Source organism: Saccostrea echinata, unplaced genomic scaffold, assembly GCF_033153115.1.
Source record: "Saccostrea echinata isolate AGI-Se365-2 ecotype Australia unplaced genomic scaffold, CSIRO_AGI_Sech_v1 ptg000054l, whole genome shotgun sequence".
Taxonomy (NCBI): domain Eukaryota; kingdom Metazoa; phylum Mollusca; class Bivalvia; order Ostreida; family Ostreidae; genus Saccostrea; species Saccostrea echinata.
The window spans coordinates 39,580,474-39,599,483 of NW_026889803.1; the positions used below are offsets into that span (position 1 = coordinate 39,580,474).

The window sequence follows — 19,010 nt, forward strand, 5'->3', positions numbered from 1 at the left end:
GCATTTTCAATTACATAACTGCCGAGGATCGGACTACTTTAAGTAATTTTTTTTTTAATTTTCCAGCTTTCCATTGTTATTTTGTTTTGATACTCGTACATGTATATAAATAAGAATAATTATTATAATTATGATTTTATAATTTAACTCCCTGTCTGTTCAATCATTTTTCTGTTCTCCATTTAACATTATTATATATGACATGTATATAACAAATCTATAGTTGCTTTAGTTAGTCACGTCTTCCGATCTAATACTAGTATGTCATTTTTAAAAAAAAACATCGTCACTTCAAGTGCCCAAATGAGCCTAGAAGGCTAAATGTTTTTATGTCCAATATAGAGCAATAACATTGTTTGTGTCAAACCATTTGATTTTAAGGTTTAAAATAGAGGAAATAGAATGATGTGCATATCGCAAAGAAATATTTCTTTATAGATTAAATTAAAAAAAAAAAAAACGTTAAATTTCCCAAACGTGAAAAATACTTGGGGGGCTGGTCGATTCACTTCACTTCTTCATATGTTTAACTTTTTCTACAATCAGTGATCCGCGTTTTCAATGAAGGGGGGGGGGGTATGCCAAGGGTTTTTTTTTTATTTGCTTGAGTATAAAAATTCAATAACTCTACAAATTCCAGGTGAGGTTCGAATCTCCCCGACGCCCCCCCCCCCTCTCCAGCTCCAGGCATGAGCTCCACCTACACATTGAATTATCTACGGGTTTTCCATTTGGCCAATGACACAGAGCACACTGTGGGTGTGACCAATCGACAGGGGGTGTTTATTCTTTCTAGGGCCACTGAACCAACCTCTGATGTTTTTAGAGGTCCGTGTTTTCTCTGTTCCAAATTTATATTGTTTCAATAGACTTTTGAGCTTTATTACTGTTCGTTATCTTCATAATTTCCTTCCTTCAGTAACGCATTTTGAAAACTAGTAAAGTCAATCTCTTTATTTTCCCTCAAAAGTTAGAATTCTAGGTCATATTTGGCTTAACACCCTTTTGGGAAATTCATTAAACCACTCTTGAGTTTAGATTCTTTAATTGCTTGATACCGAACTAAAACATGTATGTATTTAGTACTAACAAAAGGTGGTTAAGGGTAGATCAAAAATGCAAAGTCAACGAATAAAGACGAAGCAAGCAAAACAGAGACAAAAGCGAAGAACAGTGTGTAACTGTGAAAGGCAATCACAGAAAACTAAGAATAAATTACTGTGAATTCAGCAATTATTGCGAGTCTTTTATATTGCGAATAATGCAATGTAAGAATCGCAATAATTAAATCTGGAATCTGTATTTTGGTTACAATAGAGATTTATAATTCAGAGGTTTTAAAACTTAAACAATATTTTCGAACAGGTCAAGATCATATACATTTCAGTGATTATGAGAAATGCCAAAAACACTCTCTTTTTTTTTAAGTTAAGTATTCTAAAAAGAGACAAATGATAGCCAAAAATTCGAATTGTGTACCTGCCATTCTAAATATTTAGATTTAATGAAGTTTTCTGTTGTTTCTTCACATTTTCCTAACCTATGACAACCTTTGTTTCCGATAACAAAAACCGAAATTTCCGATAACAAAGTGAACCATTCAACCGTATTTCCGATAACATCCTAAAAGTTAAAAAACGGGAATTTTTACCCTTTAATTGCATCTTTGCGAGATTCTGACGATGACACATTGTGGACAATGACTAATGTTAGGTAAATATAAGGATTTTGAAGAAAGAGGCTATATGCAGCAATGCCAATCAGACAAAAACTTGCAAAATATAACAAATTTGACTTTTAAAGTCTTCCCAAGACTCACAAATACTATAATAAAACATATTGGGGCTTTATTTTGTATCTGTATTCATTCTTGTTCACAAAAAGCACAATCAACATTCTCTGTTTCTATTATTACAATGTTTATTTGCAACAATTTACTAACCTGTCAAAAGTTGTTATCCACCGAATGCCCGATAACAACCGAATAGCTGATAACGCGTTGAGCAGTGTGATTACTATTGGATCCTAACTAGAATGAGAATGAATTTACATTACTACATTTACATGGCACTTTGTTCATCTCTGTCATCGTATCACACACACACTGTCTTCTTTTATAGACGATATTTATGATATTTACCCCCCCCCCCCGAAAAAAATACGAAAAAAATATTTAGATTTTCTCGGTATGTTTTGCCATATAACGTCGTCCCTCGTTTAATAATGAGGCACCTCTCAAATGAAAGATCGTTATCTCCGTTCCTTCTCACTGGTTAAAATCCCGAAACTGCATATGTTCGCAAAAAAGCGAAAGCTAATAGGAATTCCAAATTTCAGGGTATGCACGGTCACCTAAGTATATCTCAAAACTGAAAAGTTTTCAAAGTGCAATTTTCTCTTCTTTCATATATATATCAAGCATCTTCAACCAGAGAGCTGCAGTTCAACGGCTACATTTTCCTCTGAGTTATGAATGTTGAGGTGTGCTCATGGCTAACAAAAAGATTTTAACAAACTCTTCAAAAACGGACGATCATAACCTGGATTACTTTTTATGCCCCAATAATTAAAGATTCGGCATATAGTTTTGGTATGTCTGTCTATCTGTTTGTCCTTCATATTTTACATGTGTATTCATTGTGACAAGACTTTCTTTTGGTGTCGACATTTTTGACTTAATGACCTTGACCTAGGAGTTTGACCTACTTATGGGAAACTTTAACCTTTGTTATAAATTCTGAACAGTTGGTGCTAGTGCTTCACATTTCAATTGTGTGTATTCCCTGTGAAAAGACCTTTCTTTGGTTACCGACATTTTGGACCTCCTGTCCTTGAGCTTGGAGTTTGATCTATTTAGTACTTTTGAAAAATTTTAACCTTTGCCTTAACTTCTACCAGTTTTTTATAGGGCTTTCTTATATAACATGTGTACTCCCTGTTATTAGACCTTTATTTGGATACCAAGATTATTGGCCCCCTGACCTTGGAGTTTGACCTACTTTAAAAAAAACTTTCACGTAGACTGTAACTCTTGAACAGTTGGTGTTAGTGCTTTTATATTTCATATGTTTATATTCTTGAGTCAAGACCTTTCTTTTGGAATCAACATTTCTTTTACCTCAAAACCTTGACCTTGGAGTTTAACCTACTTTTGAAAGACTTGAATTTTAGCAATGCGTCATTCGAGGGTGGGGGTGGTTGGGTGTCAGTGTTTCACAAACACGTCTTGTTTTTCTTTGAATCTGTATATTATACAGTTTTCCTAGAAAGGGCTCTACGAACTGGTTGTGCGTATACAGCAGTGTTAATTTGTATAAAAGCTTGCTATACTTACATGTAGAATACATATTTGATTTCTATCCTAACGGTAACTTTTATTCAAGCTATACCAAAAACTATAAAATCTATAAAATCATGAAACTATAAAATCACGAGTATGTTGAGTCAGTAATTATGTGGAGTGCATTTTTGTGTCATCTGCGGAGCATGTTTTGACGTCTGTCTGTGATTTTGGGAGGAGTTTTTACTTTTACCAAAGGTACCTTCTGGCGATGCATGTGTTACTTGCACACTGTTTTAGTAGAGTTGTCCAACGGCAACCATTTTTCTATGCAATACTGAAACAGCTGTTAAAACCAACTGCATGTAACATTCAAGCCGTCATCAGCAAGGAAGTTAGATAATGATTCAAATACAAAAAAGGCCATTAGAGTTAATTAATTTTAAGAAAGTTTATTACTCATTATGAATTTCTTCCAAGCTGCTATTATGTATCCCATCCGTAATTATTTCCAATGTCCAGATTTAATGAGGGATGTTCAAAATTCACTGAATTAACTTAATTCTTTTCAAAATCCTCTTTTTGCATCAGGATGGTCGTAAATATATAAATCCTACTGGATTGTTCCTAATTCAGCCAAAAAGTGCATTAAAAAGTTTATTTTGCCAAGTCCTTTCCTGTGTCGCGTTCCTATTCTTAAATTTTATAATACATTGTATCCTCTTACTAAATGATTGTGGAAAAGTATCACTTTTCAATGCTAAATAAGTAATTGATGCTAATTGGTAGTGTAAGAGTTCGTACACCTATTTCTGTCTACAGTGAAGATGACGCCCGCTTCGCTGATACCACAAGCACCTGAAGCGTGGATGACCCTCCCCCCCCCCTCCCTAACATATTAACTAATAAAATATAAGGAGTCTTTATTTTTCTCGAAAATATGCGATTTCTCCGTCATTTCTATCTGTATGTCATTCTGTGCAAGTGGTTTGTACTTTTGTTTGGTCATATACGGTATAATAAAAATACACGTATTTTATCATCACCTGCATACGGGGTGTATATCTCTCAGTTGATCTGATACGCAAGAGCATGCTCTACGTATGAACAATTTCTAAAACGAGGTACGTTATTGACAATCAAGTTGATGAAACAAGAATATCAACAGTTTCGTTTAAAGTCATCATTTCGTAAGTTCTATGGTCGATACAATGTCCTTGTCAGTAAATACAATCTATCATTAAATCATATGCTGACCGACGTTTTTCATACTAATTGTTAGACCATTATTATACACTAAATTTTCGACGGATTTTTCCGTTATTTACCGATCATGACAAGGAGCACACGGCGGGTGTGACCGGTCGGCAGGGGATGCTCACTCCTCCATGGCACCTGATCCCACCTCTGTATTTGGAGATCCGCGTTTGCTCTGCTCCCAATCTGTATTGTTTTAATGGACTAAGTCCTTGAACTTGAATATTGTTCGTTATCTCCATATTTCGTTATACTGTATATGGCCAATTTTTAAACCTTAACAAAAATACAAACCAATTGTACAGAATGACATACAAATAAAATTGACGGAGAAATAACATAAAGACTCCTTATATTTTATTAGTTAGTGGGGAATGATCCATGCTTCAAGTGCCTGTGCTGATACATGGTGTTTAGTTTCAAGTTCTATTAGCAGTTAGCAAAAGAATTGAAGTGAGATGAAGTAAAAGTATGTTCGTAACTAAAATGTTGCATAAATTATTTGATTTAATAATTTTGTTAATAGATGAATGTTCATATGATTATTAATATTGGCATATTTCATATGCAATATTCCACTGATCGACTTTCATGACTGGGCGCAAAAATACGTGGTTTGATTGAACTAATAAACATGAAATAACAACGGAAAAATGGAATTCCATGAAATTTTGAGCCCAAGAGCTGTTACTCTTCAAAAATTACAGGGGATTGCTCTCGGAGAGTAGACAAGTATTTAATGTTTAAAAAATAATACTTTAAATAAATTTTTTAAAAAACACACTTGTTAATGTACGATTTTCATTTTTAAAAAAAATGAATGGGAGCAAACCTCTGTACTTAAACTCTATCAAAGTCTTTATTGAATTCCTTTTTTTTAAATTCAGGATTTTTAACATGTTAACTTTTCATTTACGCACTAGAGTAGTGCAAAAGTTTCAGTCCATTCTTACAATGATAGCGAGCAAAGTTAAATTTCGAAGGGTGTGGACATATGATACACAAACCTTTGATACGGATGAATAACGACACAAGGGAACAGTATCTACTTACCAGTGCGCGTCATTAAACATCTACCCACCATGTTACAGGATTTCAATACATTTGGATCCCTAAATTACACTGTAACATGAAATTTTTTTTTTGTTTAAGAGACCTGTGAATATTCAGAGGAGGCAGAAAGTATATTCTTCTCTAGGATCACAAGTAACCGATTAAAAGCAAGCAACAATCACAAACTTCCAACTGGTCATGGTTAACACCTTTTCTGCAGCCAAACTGCCCAGACCTTGTATTTCTTAGACAAAATTTTACTGCATTTAAAGATCAACCGAACTGGAAAAAAAACAAAAAGGTGTTCGGTTTCAAGGATAAAAGAAGCTGAGCTAAGACTTTTTTGGTTTTTATTGAATACCGGTTTAACTCATTTAACACACAACTAAGGGTTAATGATATACACACCAACACCTGCTTAAGAACAGCTGCACTATGCCAGAGAATTTTATTAAGATAAAATAGCAAAACTTTGTCACAGGTGCTTGAGAACGGGACTCCCTCCCCCTTTCGTGTTCCGTATCCCAAGGGTTCTTTGACTTTTTTTTAAATAAAATATTTTTCTGTGACACATTCACAAAGTATTACAACTGAAAAATCCAAAATAAAACCTAAAACTAGCCTTTTATAAAAATTCACACTCTCTGATACTAAAAGAGAACGTTTTCTTTTAGTATCAGAGTGTGAATTTTTATAAAAGGCTAGTTTTACGTTATATTTTGGATTTTTCAGTTGTAATACTTTGTGAATTTGTCATAGAAAAATATTTATTTTAAAAAAGTCAAAGAACCCTTAAGGTACGGAACACGAAAGGGGTGGGGGGTCACATCCCTAAACACCTATGTACTCTGTAAATGGCTTTAAATCTCATTATTTTAAGAGTAGATAGAACGGGGAGAAATTTGTAAAGTTTTAATTTCTTAGTAAGCAATAATGTACATCGTTGATTTTTTTTTTCCTTTTTATACTTCTGCTTGAGAATTTCTAATGGTATCAACATATTAAAATTTCAGAATATTATTTGCCACATTGAAAGGACATTCTTGTGTAATGACATTCTTGTTTATCATAAAAAAAATTTCCTCCTATTAAACAGCTCTTAGTTTTTATCAGGAAAAAACTAAATAAACTAATACACACCACACTGTCTACAGAGTTCATTATGCAATAATTAGAGAGATTTTTAATGAAATTATTATACATCCTATACATTAAATATATTCTCATCAAGATTATACAACATTCATTCATAAATATGATACATGTATAGCAAAGACTCTATACAACATATATATATCTGACTTATGATGTACATCACAATTGTGCATTTATGCAAGGGAGTGAAATTTTCCAAGGGATTATTTCATACAATGAAGATTTCCTTTTTGTTCCTTTCATATTTTCTCTTAAGTAGTACAAGTACTTGAACATAAATTGCCTACAATTACAGTATTCTTTAATATTTAATTGCTTTAGCACCAAAAACAGCAATACAATACCCAATGGAGAAATCCCTCCCTTCACAAATTACAATGTATATTTAATACAATATTATATTGTATTCTATTGTTATACATAATTTCAAGAGCTACAATAATTTGGATAATAAACTTTGTCTACCAGTAAGCCATCTACCTAAAGTCTTGATGCAGGGATCATGCAATCAACATTAAAAAAGAGAAAGAAAAATCACTTATTTGAACAACCTCTGAGAGAAAAGGTCAGGTGGAAATTCATGGCACTCTTTAAAATATGTCTTTGTCAGTTTTTAACAACATTCCATAAGGTCATTTAAAAAAACTTTTTAGTCTGCTTAAACAGAACCCTGCCATACAGCTAACAAATGTTTTGTTCCAGTGTCACCACATATCAATTGATTTTTGACATTTTTAACCCCCCCCCCCTACAAATAGGTTTTCTAATTACCAATAAAGAAAAATTAATCTGATGGTAACATGTGGTTTGTGACAACTACTGTTTAACAACATTGATTTTTTTTTCACAACTTCTGTATTGATCACCAATCTAGCTCTCTGATGTTACGCAAGGAAAAAGTCAATACAGAATTTTCATAATAAATTCCTATTTGCCCGAGTGAAATGATAAGGAAAGAAATTTTACGTACATGTATATAAATGTCGCATTAACATATAAAAAAAACTAATCACCACAAAATTAAATCTTTGTCTAATCTCTTTTCATCAACAAAACACATAAACTAGAAAATGGCAACAAGGTACCTGGATGGTAAAAATATAATAATAACAACAGATTAGTAATTCTATAAAAAAAATAATCAAAACTAAATTTGTTTCAGATCTTTCACTTCATCCTTCATAGTTCATATTTGAGGAATGTTGAAGTGACCCTGATATTTTAGTACTGGGTTCTAGTTTCGTAAGTGGTGTGGGTGGTAGTGGTGGTGGTGGTACCACTGGTACCACTTCCTGAGGTTCCAGCATGCCTAGATGACTGCCAGTTCCTGAACATGAACCAGGTGTCTATGATGTACACGGCCAATGCAGCCATTCCGAAAACCTGATGAAGGATGAAAACAGTCATATGTCAATGAAAATATTCCATTTAAATAAGCACCCACAAGATTGTTCATAATTGACACAGGCTAATATTTTTAAGGTGTCTGATTTACAGTCAATCAAACAGACAGATGTTTTGCATCATCCTGGATGAAATTTGCATCTCCCCTTCATACTTACCGTGGCTGCAATAATTCCCCCGTGGCTATACTGAGCTCCCCTGGCCAGGCAGACAATGACAGCAATAAAGATGAGAACGCAGTACACCACATAATATACAAACTCCTGTAAAGGCATGTAACATTTGATTTATTACATGTATACAGTACATTTATAAATGCACCGTATTCCGTACACAACAGCAAAGCATTTTTTTTTTTAATTTTGAAATAAAATTTTTTTAAACATTGGCTCTGATTGTCAAGCGAGTTTTCCTTGATAAGACCAACTAAGCCCCACCAAGAAAAGGAACTCTGAACTCATGTGGCTTAAATTCTTATGAACTGGTGAGGACTGTTATATTCACTATAATATTCCTGAAGTTTGCTCTTAGATGATTAGGAGATAAGATCTTTTAAAAAATAAAGTGCATTTCAAATAATGGACTTAGCCACATCCTGGGGTCTGACCTATGGGAACACTCATTTTACAGATTTGGTAAATGTTAAATAAACTTACTGACTCCATGCATTACCGGGTAAGTCTGCTTGCTAATTGTCCAGGAAAAAATTTATCAAAGGTACACTTCATAATAAATATTCAAATTTGATGTACATAAAGGCCTGAATTCTGGACTGAGAAGAAATGACTTCACAATCTTGGTATAAGCCTAGTCACTTATCATACTTATTCATATAGTTTGCCTACTTAATGTTCTGAGGTAAAAAAGAAAAAAAAAAGATTTTTGATGATGCAATTTCCAGATATGACAAACTTAATCCTATCCTGATGCTTAAACCCTGGATCTTTACAATTTTGGTAATGGATTAAGTACTCATTGTCATGCAAACATTTATTTTGGTAAAGGGCTCATTGCTCATTATAATCATGGAAACATTTTGCCTCCTTAATGCCTAGAAATAAATAAGATTTTCTAAGATATAGTGCATTTTCAATATAGGACCAACATAACTTTATAAATTCAATTCACAGTTATGATAAATGACTCGTTGCTTATTTTAATCATTCCAACACTTTGACTGCTTGATTTCCAGGAGCAAAGAAGGGGATTTTTGAAGACTGCATGAATTTTAATGGGTTTGGTCAGACCCCTCAGGTCCCAGGGAGGCAGAGACCATGAAATTTTCATCCTTCTTTCCCTTTACCTATATACAGTCAAACCTCATTATCTCAAACCAGGGACCAAGAAAAAACTTCTGAGATATCTAGGGTAAAATGCTTAAGGAACAAGCAGTTGAGATTTCCAAATCACTTCTACACATCCATGGCAATGACCCTTCACTTTCACTGGACATATGATTTCTGACTTGAAGCATCAGATCATTATTTCATTGGTTGAGTGCCTGTGGAAATAGAATGGACACAAAACCAGCGGCTTGTGACAATGAATGCATATAAGCAAAACTTACAATGAATATCCATGGGCCTGGGAGCTTGGAGAAAACATTGAAGAGATGAAATATAAAAAAGATGAGAGTTGTTATCAGAGCTGATATGAAGACAAACTGAGCCCAGCCTTGTCCCAGAGGAACCCACCAGTCCACTGAAGCACAGATGAAGGCAATCAAGTCCAATACCTACAATTATCAAACAAAAATAATCTTCATGTAGAGGTACTTATGAATTCATAATACTTCCTTCTTTTACATGTAAGAAATAACCACAGGTTAGATAAATACAGAGGTATGGACTAACTAAAGTTTTCTGTAATTATACAGTACATATAGTATTTTTATTATTTATATTTGAATTTCTATTCAAATTAAATGTCTACTGAACAGATCTGTTAATATGCAATCTTGAATGGTGCTACACAGAGCTGATACACATCAGGCAGAAATCACCTCTCTGATGTCTACATGTCCTTTGATGGTAAAATTCAAACTACACAAATCCATATCTTTAAAAGATTTCTCCAATTTTTTTTTTTTTTGCAAACTCAGGTCCAATAAGTTATCAAGTACAATAAGTCACATACAAACAAGGAAGGTCATTCCTATTCATATAAAGTACAACCACTACTTATATACCTACCATCTCTGCAATTTTAAGGTACCCTGGCAGAGAGCGAAGGAAGCCACTCTGGAAAGATATACCACTTCCATCAGAGGTGGTGGTAGTCTCTGTTCTCTCTACATATTCTGTACTCATCTTGGATATTTTCTACTCTGTCTACAAAGAACAAGATCCCCCTGATCAATAAGAATGCATTCATTTACTGTTCAGGAAAAATGTGATGGGGTGTCAAACTAATAGCAAAAATGCTATGGTTTTACTTAATTGTAACCTGAGCCTAGACTAAACACCTTGAGGATTCTGACATGAATATATGGATGTCACATTATTTTTTTTAAACTTTCTTATATAGCCTTCTCAAGTAATTGTGTGTGTGTGGGAGGCAGGGTAGGATAAAATGAACATACAAGGAAATCAGTTTATCATTGCAAAGCATTTATATATTGGATGTATTACATCAAAAATGAATTTCCAGTACTTTGATAAAACCTGTTTGAAAATCTTGTTGTACTTCAATCTTCTTTAGATACTGCTTACGTCCATGTATTAAGAAAATAAGTTGAAATTGTTTTTATGTTTCATTATTTCAAGATTACATTGCATATAACCATATTAAATTTTAAAAAAGTTTATATGAAATGTGTCATCCAACAAGTTTCAAACAAATTCAGCATAATTTGTATTTTGTAAATATCTCTTAAAACACACGGACTATACCTGTGAAATGAACACCACCTTTTATCACCTGGGGTTATGTTACACTTTGTGTTTATCATTAGCTAAGGCTGGCCTGTACGGTCAACTTTTACGCAAGACTTACTCTATTTCACTAGTCACTGCTCAACAATTTCTATGCTATATCTAATATCAAATCAAAACTTTTGAAATGAAATTTAAGAACATAACATGTATTATTCTTGTGTGTTTTTTTTTTCATGACAATACTACAGTAACATATATATTCATTGTGATGTATAAATTATATTCATATACTTTATATAGTCATGTTAGCATGAAAAAAAATCTTGTATTATCTGAACAAGGACAACTGAAGTAGATGTATACACTATACACTTGCTACTTTACACAATGAATTCACCCAAACTACTTTATGTTACAAACCTTTAATTTACTCTAGCTGGAATAAGAAATGCACTCACTAGGTTGTTAAATATTGTTTTTAAAAATGTATTGATTCTCTATTTAATAAATATCAACCTCTAAATACTATGCAGACACATTAAATGACATAACAAACACTAAATCCTGTTTATTAGTTTGATGATAAATACATAGTGCTTTATCAATTTCCTTTAGTACTTCTTCAACAGGAACTCTTCGTTACTTCCTTTCCCCACTTTTCTTGATATGTTATTTATCAATAAATTTACAAGTGGAGGATTTTAACAAATGATATAATCTAAAAATAAAATGCCTAAGCATCATTCCAACTAGCTCTTAATGTAGATCATTTTGTTCTGCTTTCACTCAATCTGAAGAGTTGAAGTCTAAAATGCTAACTAAACAAGAAATGTTTGAGAAACATACAGTGATTAACCTTGTGACCTCAAAATCTACGGTGGCATCTATTCCTCAGGGGGAACCAGTGTACCAAGTCTGTGTGTCAAGCAAAGAGTTTCAAAGATACTGAGTGTCAATATCTTTCTATGTCTGGTTTGACCCTTGACCTTGTAACCTCAAAATCAATAGGGGGTCACCTGCACCAATATTTCAAGTTGGATGTCTGTTCAGGCAAATGGTTCTCAAGATACTGGACAATATCTTCCTATATCTAGAGCAGTTTGAACCTTGACCTTTGACCACCAACCAGAATTGAGATTAGAAATGCCACCAAACAGGCACCTATGTACTATTGCAGAACTTTTAAATTCAGACACAAAAACAAAATGTGTTTATGAAACACTGATGTCCCTATATGACATTTCATTTGGCTAAGGTTGAAGTTTTTTAAAAGTAGGTCAAACTCCTACTTTAGGCCATGAGGTCAAAAATGTTGGTACCTAAAGAAAGATCTTGTCACAAGGAATATGCATGAGAAATATGAAAGCCCTCGCACCATCCATTCAATAGTTATGGCCAAGGTTAAAATTTTTCAAAAGTAGGTCAAACTTGAAGGTCATGAAATTCTTTAACTAATTATGTGGTCATAAAAACATAAGACAACTAATAAAATATGGAGAGAAAAAGTACTCAACAAGACTGGAACAAAGCACTGATAGATAAGCTTCTCCAAGAGCAGAGTATGATCCCTGAAGAGACATAATCTTTATTGTGACAATGGTTTTCAGAGAGTGAAGGGGTAAAACTGAGCAATCACTGAGTGAGCAGATATACTAGTACATGTACATACTCAGAAACACCATCAAAGCAATGGAATGGAGATAAAACCTTCTCCTACTATCTGTAACAGTATGAAAAAGCATTTGATAGAGTCCATCAAGGAACATCAATTAGGAAAATTCTACATAAAATTCAGTATAGAACTCAAGAAAAACAAGTAATCATGATCAAAATTGTGAACAACAAGAAGTTGACTGGCTCATGAACAATACAACAAAAAACAGAAACTTGCGTATGATTTGGTGCCATTTACATTGATCTAAATTACACAGATGATATTGCCCTCCTGTTGAGTAGCAAAATCACAACAACAGGGAAGCATCAAACACCATATCTACAGGATTAATCAACTCAGCCAAAATGAAGAAGAGACTGTACAATTAGAAAACTATCTATGGAAGTTAACGCTTCTGTCTATTTAGGTACAACTGTGAGCAATGAAGAGGGACAAACTATCTACATGTAGATATGGTCAATCAGCTTACTTCCAAGAAAAACTAAATTGAAGATCTTTAAATCAAATGAAATACTAGTATCGGTTTTGCTACATGCTGCATCTATAAAGATTACGAATGAAAGAGTTCAGACAATTAGTGAACATGGAAAAAATTATTAACATGATAAACAACAAGATGGAAATGGATAGGACATATATCAAGGATGAGAACAGAATGCCATGCCAAAATGTTTAACCTTAATATGAATACCTTAAATAAGAAGGAAACAAGATAAACCTAAGGAAACCTAAAGAAGGTCTGTATAAAGGAAAAGGACACAACTTCATAACTTGCATAATTTAGATTGTGTGGTGAAGATGCCATTAAAAGGTACAGACAGATCAGAATGACCTGATTCTCTATGTGGAGAGACAGAATTAGTTCAAACTAAACATGTTAAGATGGTGTCCATCTCAAAGGGCAAAGTTTTGGCAAAGGATGTTAGGATGAAAGACCCTTTATCTGAGGGCACTCTTTGGGTGAAGTCTGAGCCAGATGGAGTCAAAAATGCTCAAGAAAAGAATTTTACAGTGATTTGCTACAATCTTGACCACTAACCTAGAACCTTTGCTCAAGGATACTGCAAAGCCTCTACCAATAGGACCTCTATGGGTAAGTTGAGCCAAGTAGGGCCAAGGGGAGAGAAAATATGCCCTGGATTTTACTCAAAGAGGTTTTCTGACCTTAACCTTTCACCTATAAAAAAATGTTCAAGGCCATGCACACCCTCTAACCACAGGCACTGTATAGGTAATGTATGAGCCCAAGTGTGCCAAGGGGAGAGAAAATATGCATATGACAAAGATTTTACACAGAGAGGTTTCTCAACCTGACTTTCAATTCAGAAAATTGGTTTAAGGTCACTGCACACCCTCTACTCATGGGCACTCTATTGGTGAATAGAAAATATGCTCTGGATAAGGATTTTACAAAGTGGTTTTCTGACCTTGACCTTACATCTAGAAAATTGGTTCAAGGTCATTGTGCACCCTCTACCCAATGATACTCTTTTGGTGAAGTATGAGCCAAACTGAACCAAGGGGAGAGGAAACATGTTCTGAACACTGAATTTACACAGAGAGATTTTTTAGACATTTGATTGGAAAATTGGTTCAAGATCACTACACACCCCTAACCACTATTTGGGTGAAGTTTGAGACTGTCTAGGCCAAAGGGAAAGAAAATTTACTCCAAACAAGATTTTTTTATTCAGAGATTTTCTGACCTTGACTTTTCATCTACAAAATGGTTCAAGGTCACTGCACACCCTGTATCCACAGGCACCCCACGATTAATGTATGAGCCAACCTGGGCCAAGGGGAAAGAAAATGTACTCCAGACAACATCTTCGCTAACCAAGGGTTTCTGATCCACTACTCTCCTCAAAAACCCTTGGCCTATGATGCTGTCAAAAGTCAGGATTGTTTACGTTACCTGTTCTTGAATCTTACCTTATATGCACAGACTGCTTCATTGACAGAAATAAGAAGCATATTTAAAAATGAAAGTATTTAAGGAATAATTAACAATCAGGTATTGAGCGATGTTTATTTAATATGTAGGGAGCAAATCTTTATCTGCAATATAGATTCCTGATGACATTATGTGCATATCTGCTTGAAGGTGGATGACACCATAGCTGTTTATAGAATGGCACATCATCTTATGGATAATTGTTTACTTGTGTTTTTCATTCCCGAGACTAAAGAGTCAAGATGTATCCCAAATAGATTTACAAAAGCTTTCGTTGATTGGTAGGGACGGGACGATATATTGAGATATCAATAATATCGATTCTATGTGAGGATGATATGCATATCAATACGTATGAAGAAATATCAAAATATCGCAAAACACCACTTGTGTAAAATAATTTAGTTTTTCAACAGATATACAACTTCTTTGAATAAATTATTCTTATTTCTGAAGATATGTTCTGTTCATTTCAATACAAAAAAAGAATTTATAATTAATTAAGCATATTGTAATACACATCATATTGTGGCTCAAAAAAGTTGTATCATCCCACCCTATTGATTGGTAGAAAAAATCAATTGACTCCAATCACAACTCAAGAAAAAAATTCTGACTTTTGATAGTACCATAGGCCAAGGGTTTGTGAGTAGAGTGGCATTTCAGAAACCCTTGGCTAGCAAAGATGCTCCGGCCAAGGATTTTACACAGAGAGATTTTTTTACCTTGACCTTTGATCAAAAAAATTTTTTTAAGGAAAGTGCATACTCATAGATGGGCAATCTATGGGTGAAGTTTGAGCCATTACTGGGACAAGGGGATAAAAAATATGCTCCAGACAAATGAAATAGAATGGACGGATAGACAAACAGACAGACTGATCACTATAGAGCTGTGAGAGCACCCACAGAGTGTGACCTGAAAAACTCTTAAAAGCAACTTCAGATAAGTCTTACCTAATGTTCAGTGATGAGAATACACTCTTCACTACTTTCAGTGAACCGGGTCTATTACATGAACAAAACTGATTTATCTTACCAGAATCTGATCTCACAGGTCTAAAAAAAACTTTCTTTTGTTGAAATAATGATTGACCAGAAATCAGATTCAAATTCTGAACAATGAATAGATACATGCAGAGTGTTAAATTATGATGGAATAATAAATGGCACTTATTTAACATGATAAGTAAGCAGAATTTTTAATGGACCAATATCCATGATTTCAGACATAAGAAAGCTATTAACAACAGTTATGAGGAATATTATGTTGTAGAAGTATTTAAAAAGAATGTGCTATTAAGATCATACAGCTAGTCTGCATAAGTAATGTTTTGGGTGGCACCTTAAAGGAGAGACTTTAAAACAAAGTTCAGCATGCTCTCTGGTCATCCTCCCAAAATTTTCAGACCAGTGAGCTACAACCAATCAATTCAGCTTTTTAAAATCTCTAAATATTGAATCAATTGAAGCTAAAACCGTTGAACTGAAGTCAAACAAGGATCAATCCATGTCTGATCAGGAAATAATACTGAGTAAAAACACATGTTCAAAAGGAAATAAGACCTAGTATAGAAATTATTTTGGGAATACTATTATATAAGAATACACCAAAAAGACACAGCTGTTGAAAACACACATTAACACCAACACAAACAGCAGTACTTTCCTACAAAGAAGTTGATGGGTTGAAAGTTGGGTATCATCTTAGAGCACTTACACTTAGCAGTAAAAAAAACCCAGTAAATAACTTTCAGCTACAATGATCTTACAATTCCATTGTTTTCTTCTCCATAGAAGAAACATAAAAAGAACCAAAAAACAGAACAGAAACAGATAGGCCTATTTAAATGGTTTTAAATGAATTTACAGTGTCATACGACCGGTTTCCAGTGACTCATTATACTAAAGATAAAATCATTATGGTCTGAACAATAACAGAAGGTATCCTGTCTTACTAACAAAAATAATGAACATAAAGTAGTCATACTATATTAATAAATGCAAACTGTGCGTGTTCAATACCTTAATCAACACGAAATTTTCTCACCGCCTCCCAAAATTGTTCTTGTTTACAACCGGAAGTTACTGTACAATACACAAAGTGAAAACGGATATGAGGTTCTATATCGTTTCGTATAACCTGTAAAATGATACCTGGGTATCAAGCAAGATTTTTTAAAATAAATTATTTTTATCAAGATATTTTATGAAGCTGAGAAGTGGAAGTTATAAATTATCAATAAAATTGTGATTTTTTTTTTGGTTTTTTCTCTTTTTTGAAGAATACAAAAATATAGGGATTAGTTATAAAATGTGATATGAAATTTGTGTGGCTAAAACTAGTTTTGCTTTGATTCAGTCTATAATGGGCTCATTTTTGTAGGTAATTTTTTTTTTCGCTTATTAGCTTTCGCACCTGATTAACCATAAACTTTCAACTGTTCAAGTTAAAACACAAACTTTCTCGTTATTACGCGAATCTATGCTGTATCTTTCGCAATATGACGCGAAACTCTCGAAAATAAACGCCTACTTTTCGTGTTACAGCGCAAAGGTTTAGATATGAAGAGAAACTTGTAAGGAATAAATTTAATAGGTAGCCAACACAGACACTTGTTTCTGTAATATTTTTTTTAATAACACAATATATGGTCTAACTCCGAATTACATGGAGTGCCCCCCCCCCCCCCCCCCCAATGGCAGCCACATTCAGAGAAAAGTACTAACAGACTGTTCATTACTATTCTCTTCTACGATAATTTATCTACAAAACATACAACGTATATTGATATACTTGACTTTATACAGAAAGCAAAATTAAAAATCACTGGGTTTAAGAATTCATTTCCAGTGTTGAAATATTGTAGCGAATGAATATATATATATATATATATATATATATATATATATATATATATATATATATATATATATATATATATATATATATATATATATATATATATATATATATATATATATATATATATATATATATACAATGTATATATATATATATATATATATATAACGTTTTATTTATCTTTTTTATTACGTTAAAAACATTATGATAAATAATTCCGATGTAATTTTGAAACAGTTAATTCAAAAAATGAGTACATAGCACTTCGTTATGCAAGACGAATTTTCCAGTCGGCAAGTAGGGTTTGGACGCTGTTTACGGTCGGAGAGTTTATTAGCTCACCTGAGCCGTAGGCTCAAGTGAGCTTTTCTGATCGAAATTTGTCCATTGTCTGTCGTCGTTGTCGTAGATTTTTCACATTTTTATCTTCTTCTCAAAAACCACTGGGCCAATTTCAATCAAACTTGCCACAAAGTATCCTTGGGTAAAGGGGATTCAAATTTGTTCAAATGAAGGGCCACACCTTCTTCCAAGGGGAGATAATTATGAATTCGTGAAAAATTAATGGCATCATTTAAAAATCTTCTTCTCAAGAACCACTGTGCTTGAAAATATGAGACTTATATGAAAGCATCCTCAGGTAGTGTAGATTCAAGTTTGTTCAAATCATGACCCCCGGGGGTAGGGTTGGGTCACAATGGGCGATCAAAGTTTTACATAGGAATATATACTAGAAAAAATCTTTAAAACTTTTCTTCTCAAGAACAGCAAAGCCATGATTGGTCATATTTATATGGAAGCATCCTCAGGTAATGTAGATTCAGGTTTGTTCAAATCATGCCCCCCCCCCCCCCAGGAGAATAGAGGGACCATAACAGGGCTCATAGTTATACAAAGGAATACAAAGGATCTATAAGTAAAAATTTTCTTCTTTAGAACAGCAAAGTCATCATTTGTCATATTAATTCAAAAGCATCACTATCAAGTATAGATTCAAGTTAGTTCAAATTACCCCCCCCCCCCCCCCCCCGAACTAGTTTTATATTTAAACTTCTCAAGACTGAACTGGTTTCTTCTTTTCCTAGCCAGAGTGCTCAGATGAGCGATGTGGCCCCTGGGCCTCTTGTTTGTGAAAGTTTTGCGATTTAGCACAAACCTCCGAAAATGAACTCAAACGGCTTTTGAATGCAACTGGGATGTGGAGCAGGGTGTGTTAAACGATATAGAGAAAGTGGTTATAATAACGGACGAAAATTATGAAGCAAACAATTACAAGAACTTTGATCAGTATTTTCGCGAGTTTCTCTGTTCGAAAAGTGATCGACGCACATCTCTGTCTGCCGTGTTTTATATATATATAAACTTTTCACATTCTGAATTTCTTCTCCAGATTGGAAACGGGGTGAATGAGATTCAGATTCTGATTTATTCAAATGAATTATGGAGAGAACGAACAGTAATCAAACTCAAAAGTCCTCTGAAGCAATACAA

At 33.8% G+C, this 19,010-nt stretch overlaps 1 protein-coding gene across 1 annotated transcript; it reads right to left on the reverse strand.

Moving 5' to 3' along the window:
• Positions 1 to 5,923: 5,923 nt before the first annotated feature.
• On the reverse strand, positions 5,924 to 16,749 carry LOC133205648 (plasmolipin-like). The gene is made up of 5 exons (XM_061341493.1): positions 16,679 to 16,749; positions 10,342 to 10,479; positions 9,717 to 9,884; positions 8,308 to 8,412; positions 5,924 to 8,128 (listed from the first exon to the last, which is right to left on the reverse strand). Exons 2-5 carry the CDS (start codon positions 10,456 to 10,458, stop codon positions 7,967 to 7,969), a joined length of 552 nt encoding a protein of 183 aa, XP_061197477.1. The 5' UTR covers positions 10,459 to 10,479; positions 16,679 to 16,749; the 3' UTR covers positions 5,924 to 7,966.
• Positions 16,750 to 19,010: the final 2,261 nt, after the last annotated feature.

Excerpts from the sequence above, each read along its gene's own strand:
- LOC133205648 (XM_061341493.1), bottom strand. The coding sequence starts at position 10,458 with ATGAGTACAGAATATGTAGAGAGAACAGAGACTACCACCACCTCTGAT. Across the intron at positions 9,885-10,341 it reads ACCTTAAAATTGCAGAGATG|GTATTGGACTTGATTGCCTT; the intron begins GTAGGTATATAA and ends TGATAATTGTAG. Across the intron at positions 8,129-8,307 it reads GGGGAATTATTGCAGCCACG|GTTTTCGGAATGGCTGCATT; the intron begins GTAAGTATGAAG and ends ATCCTTCATCAG.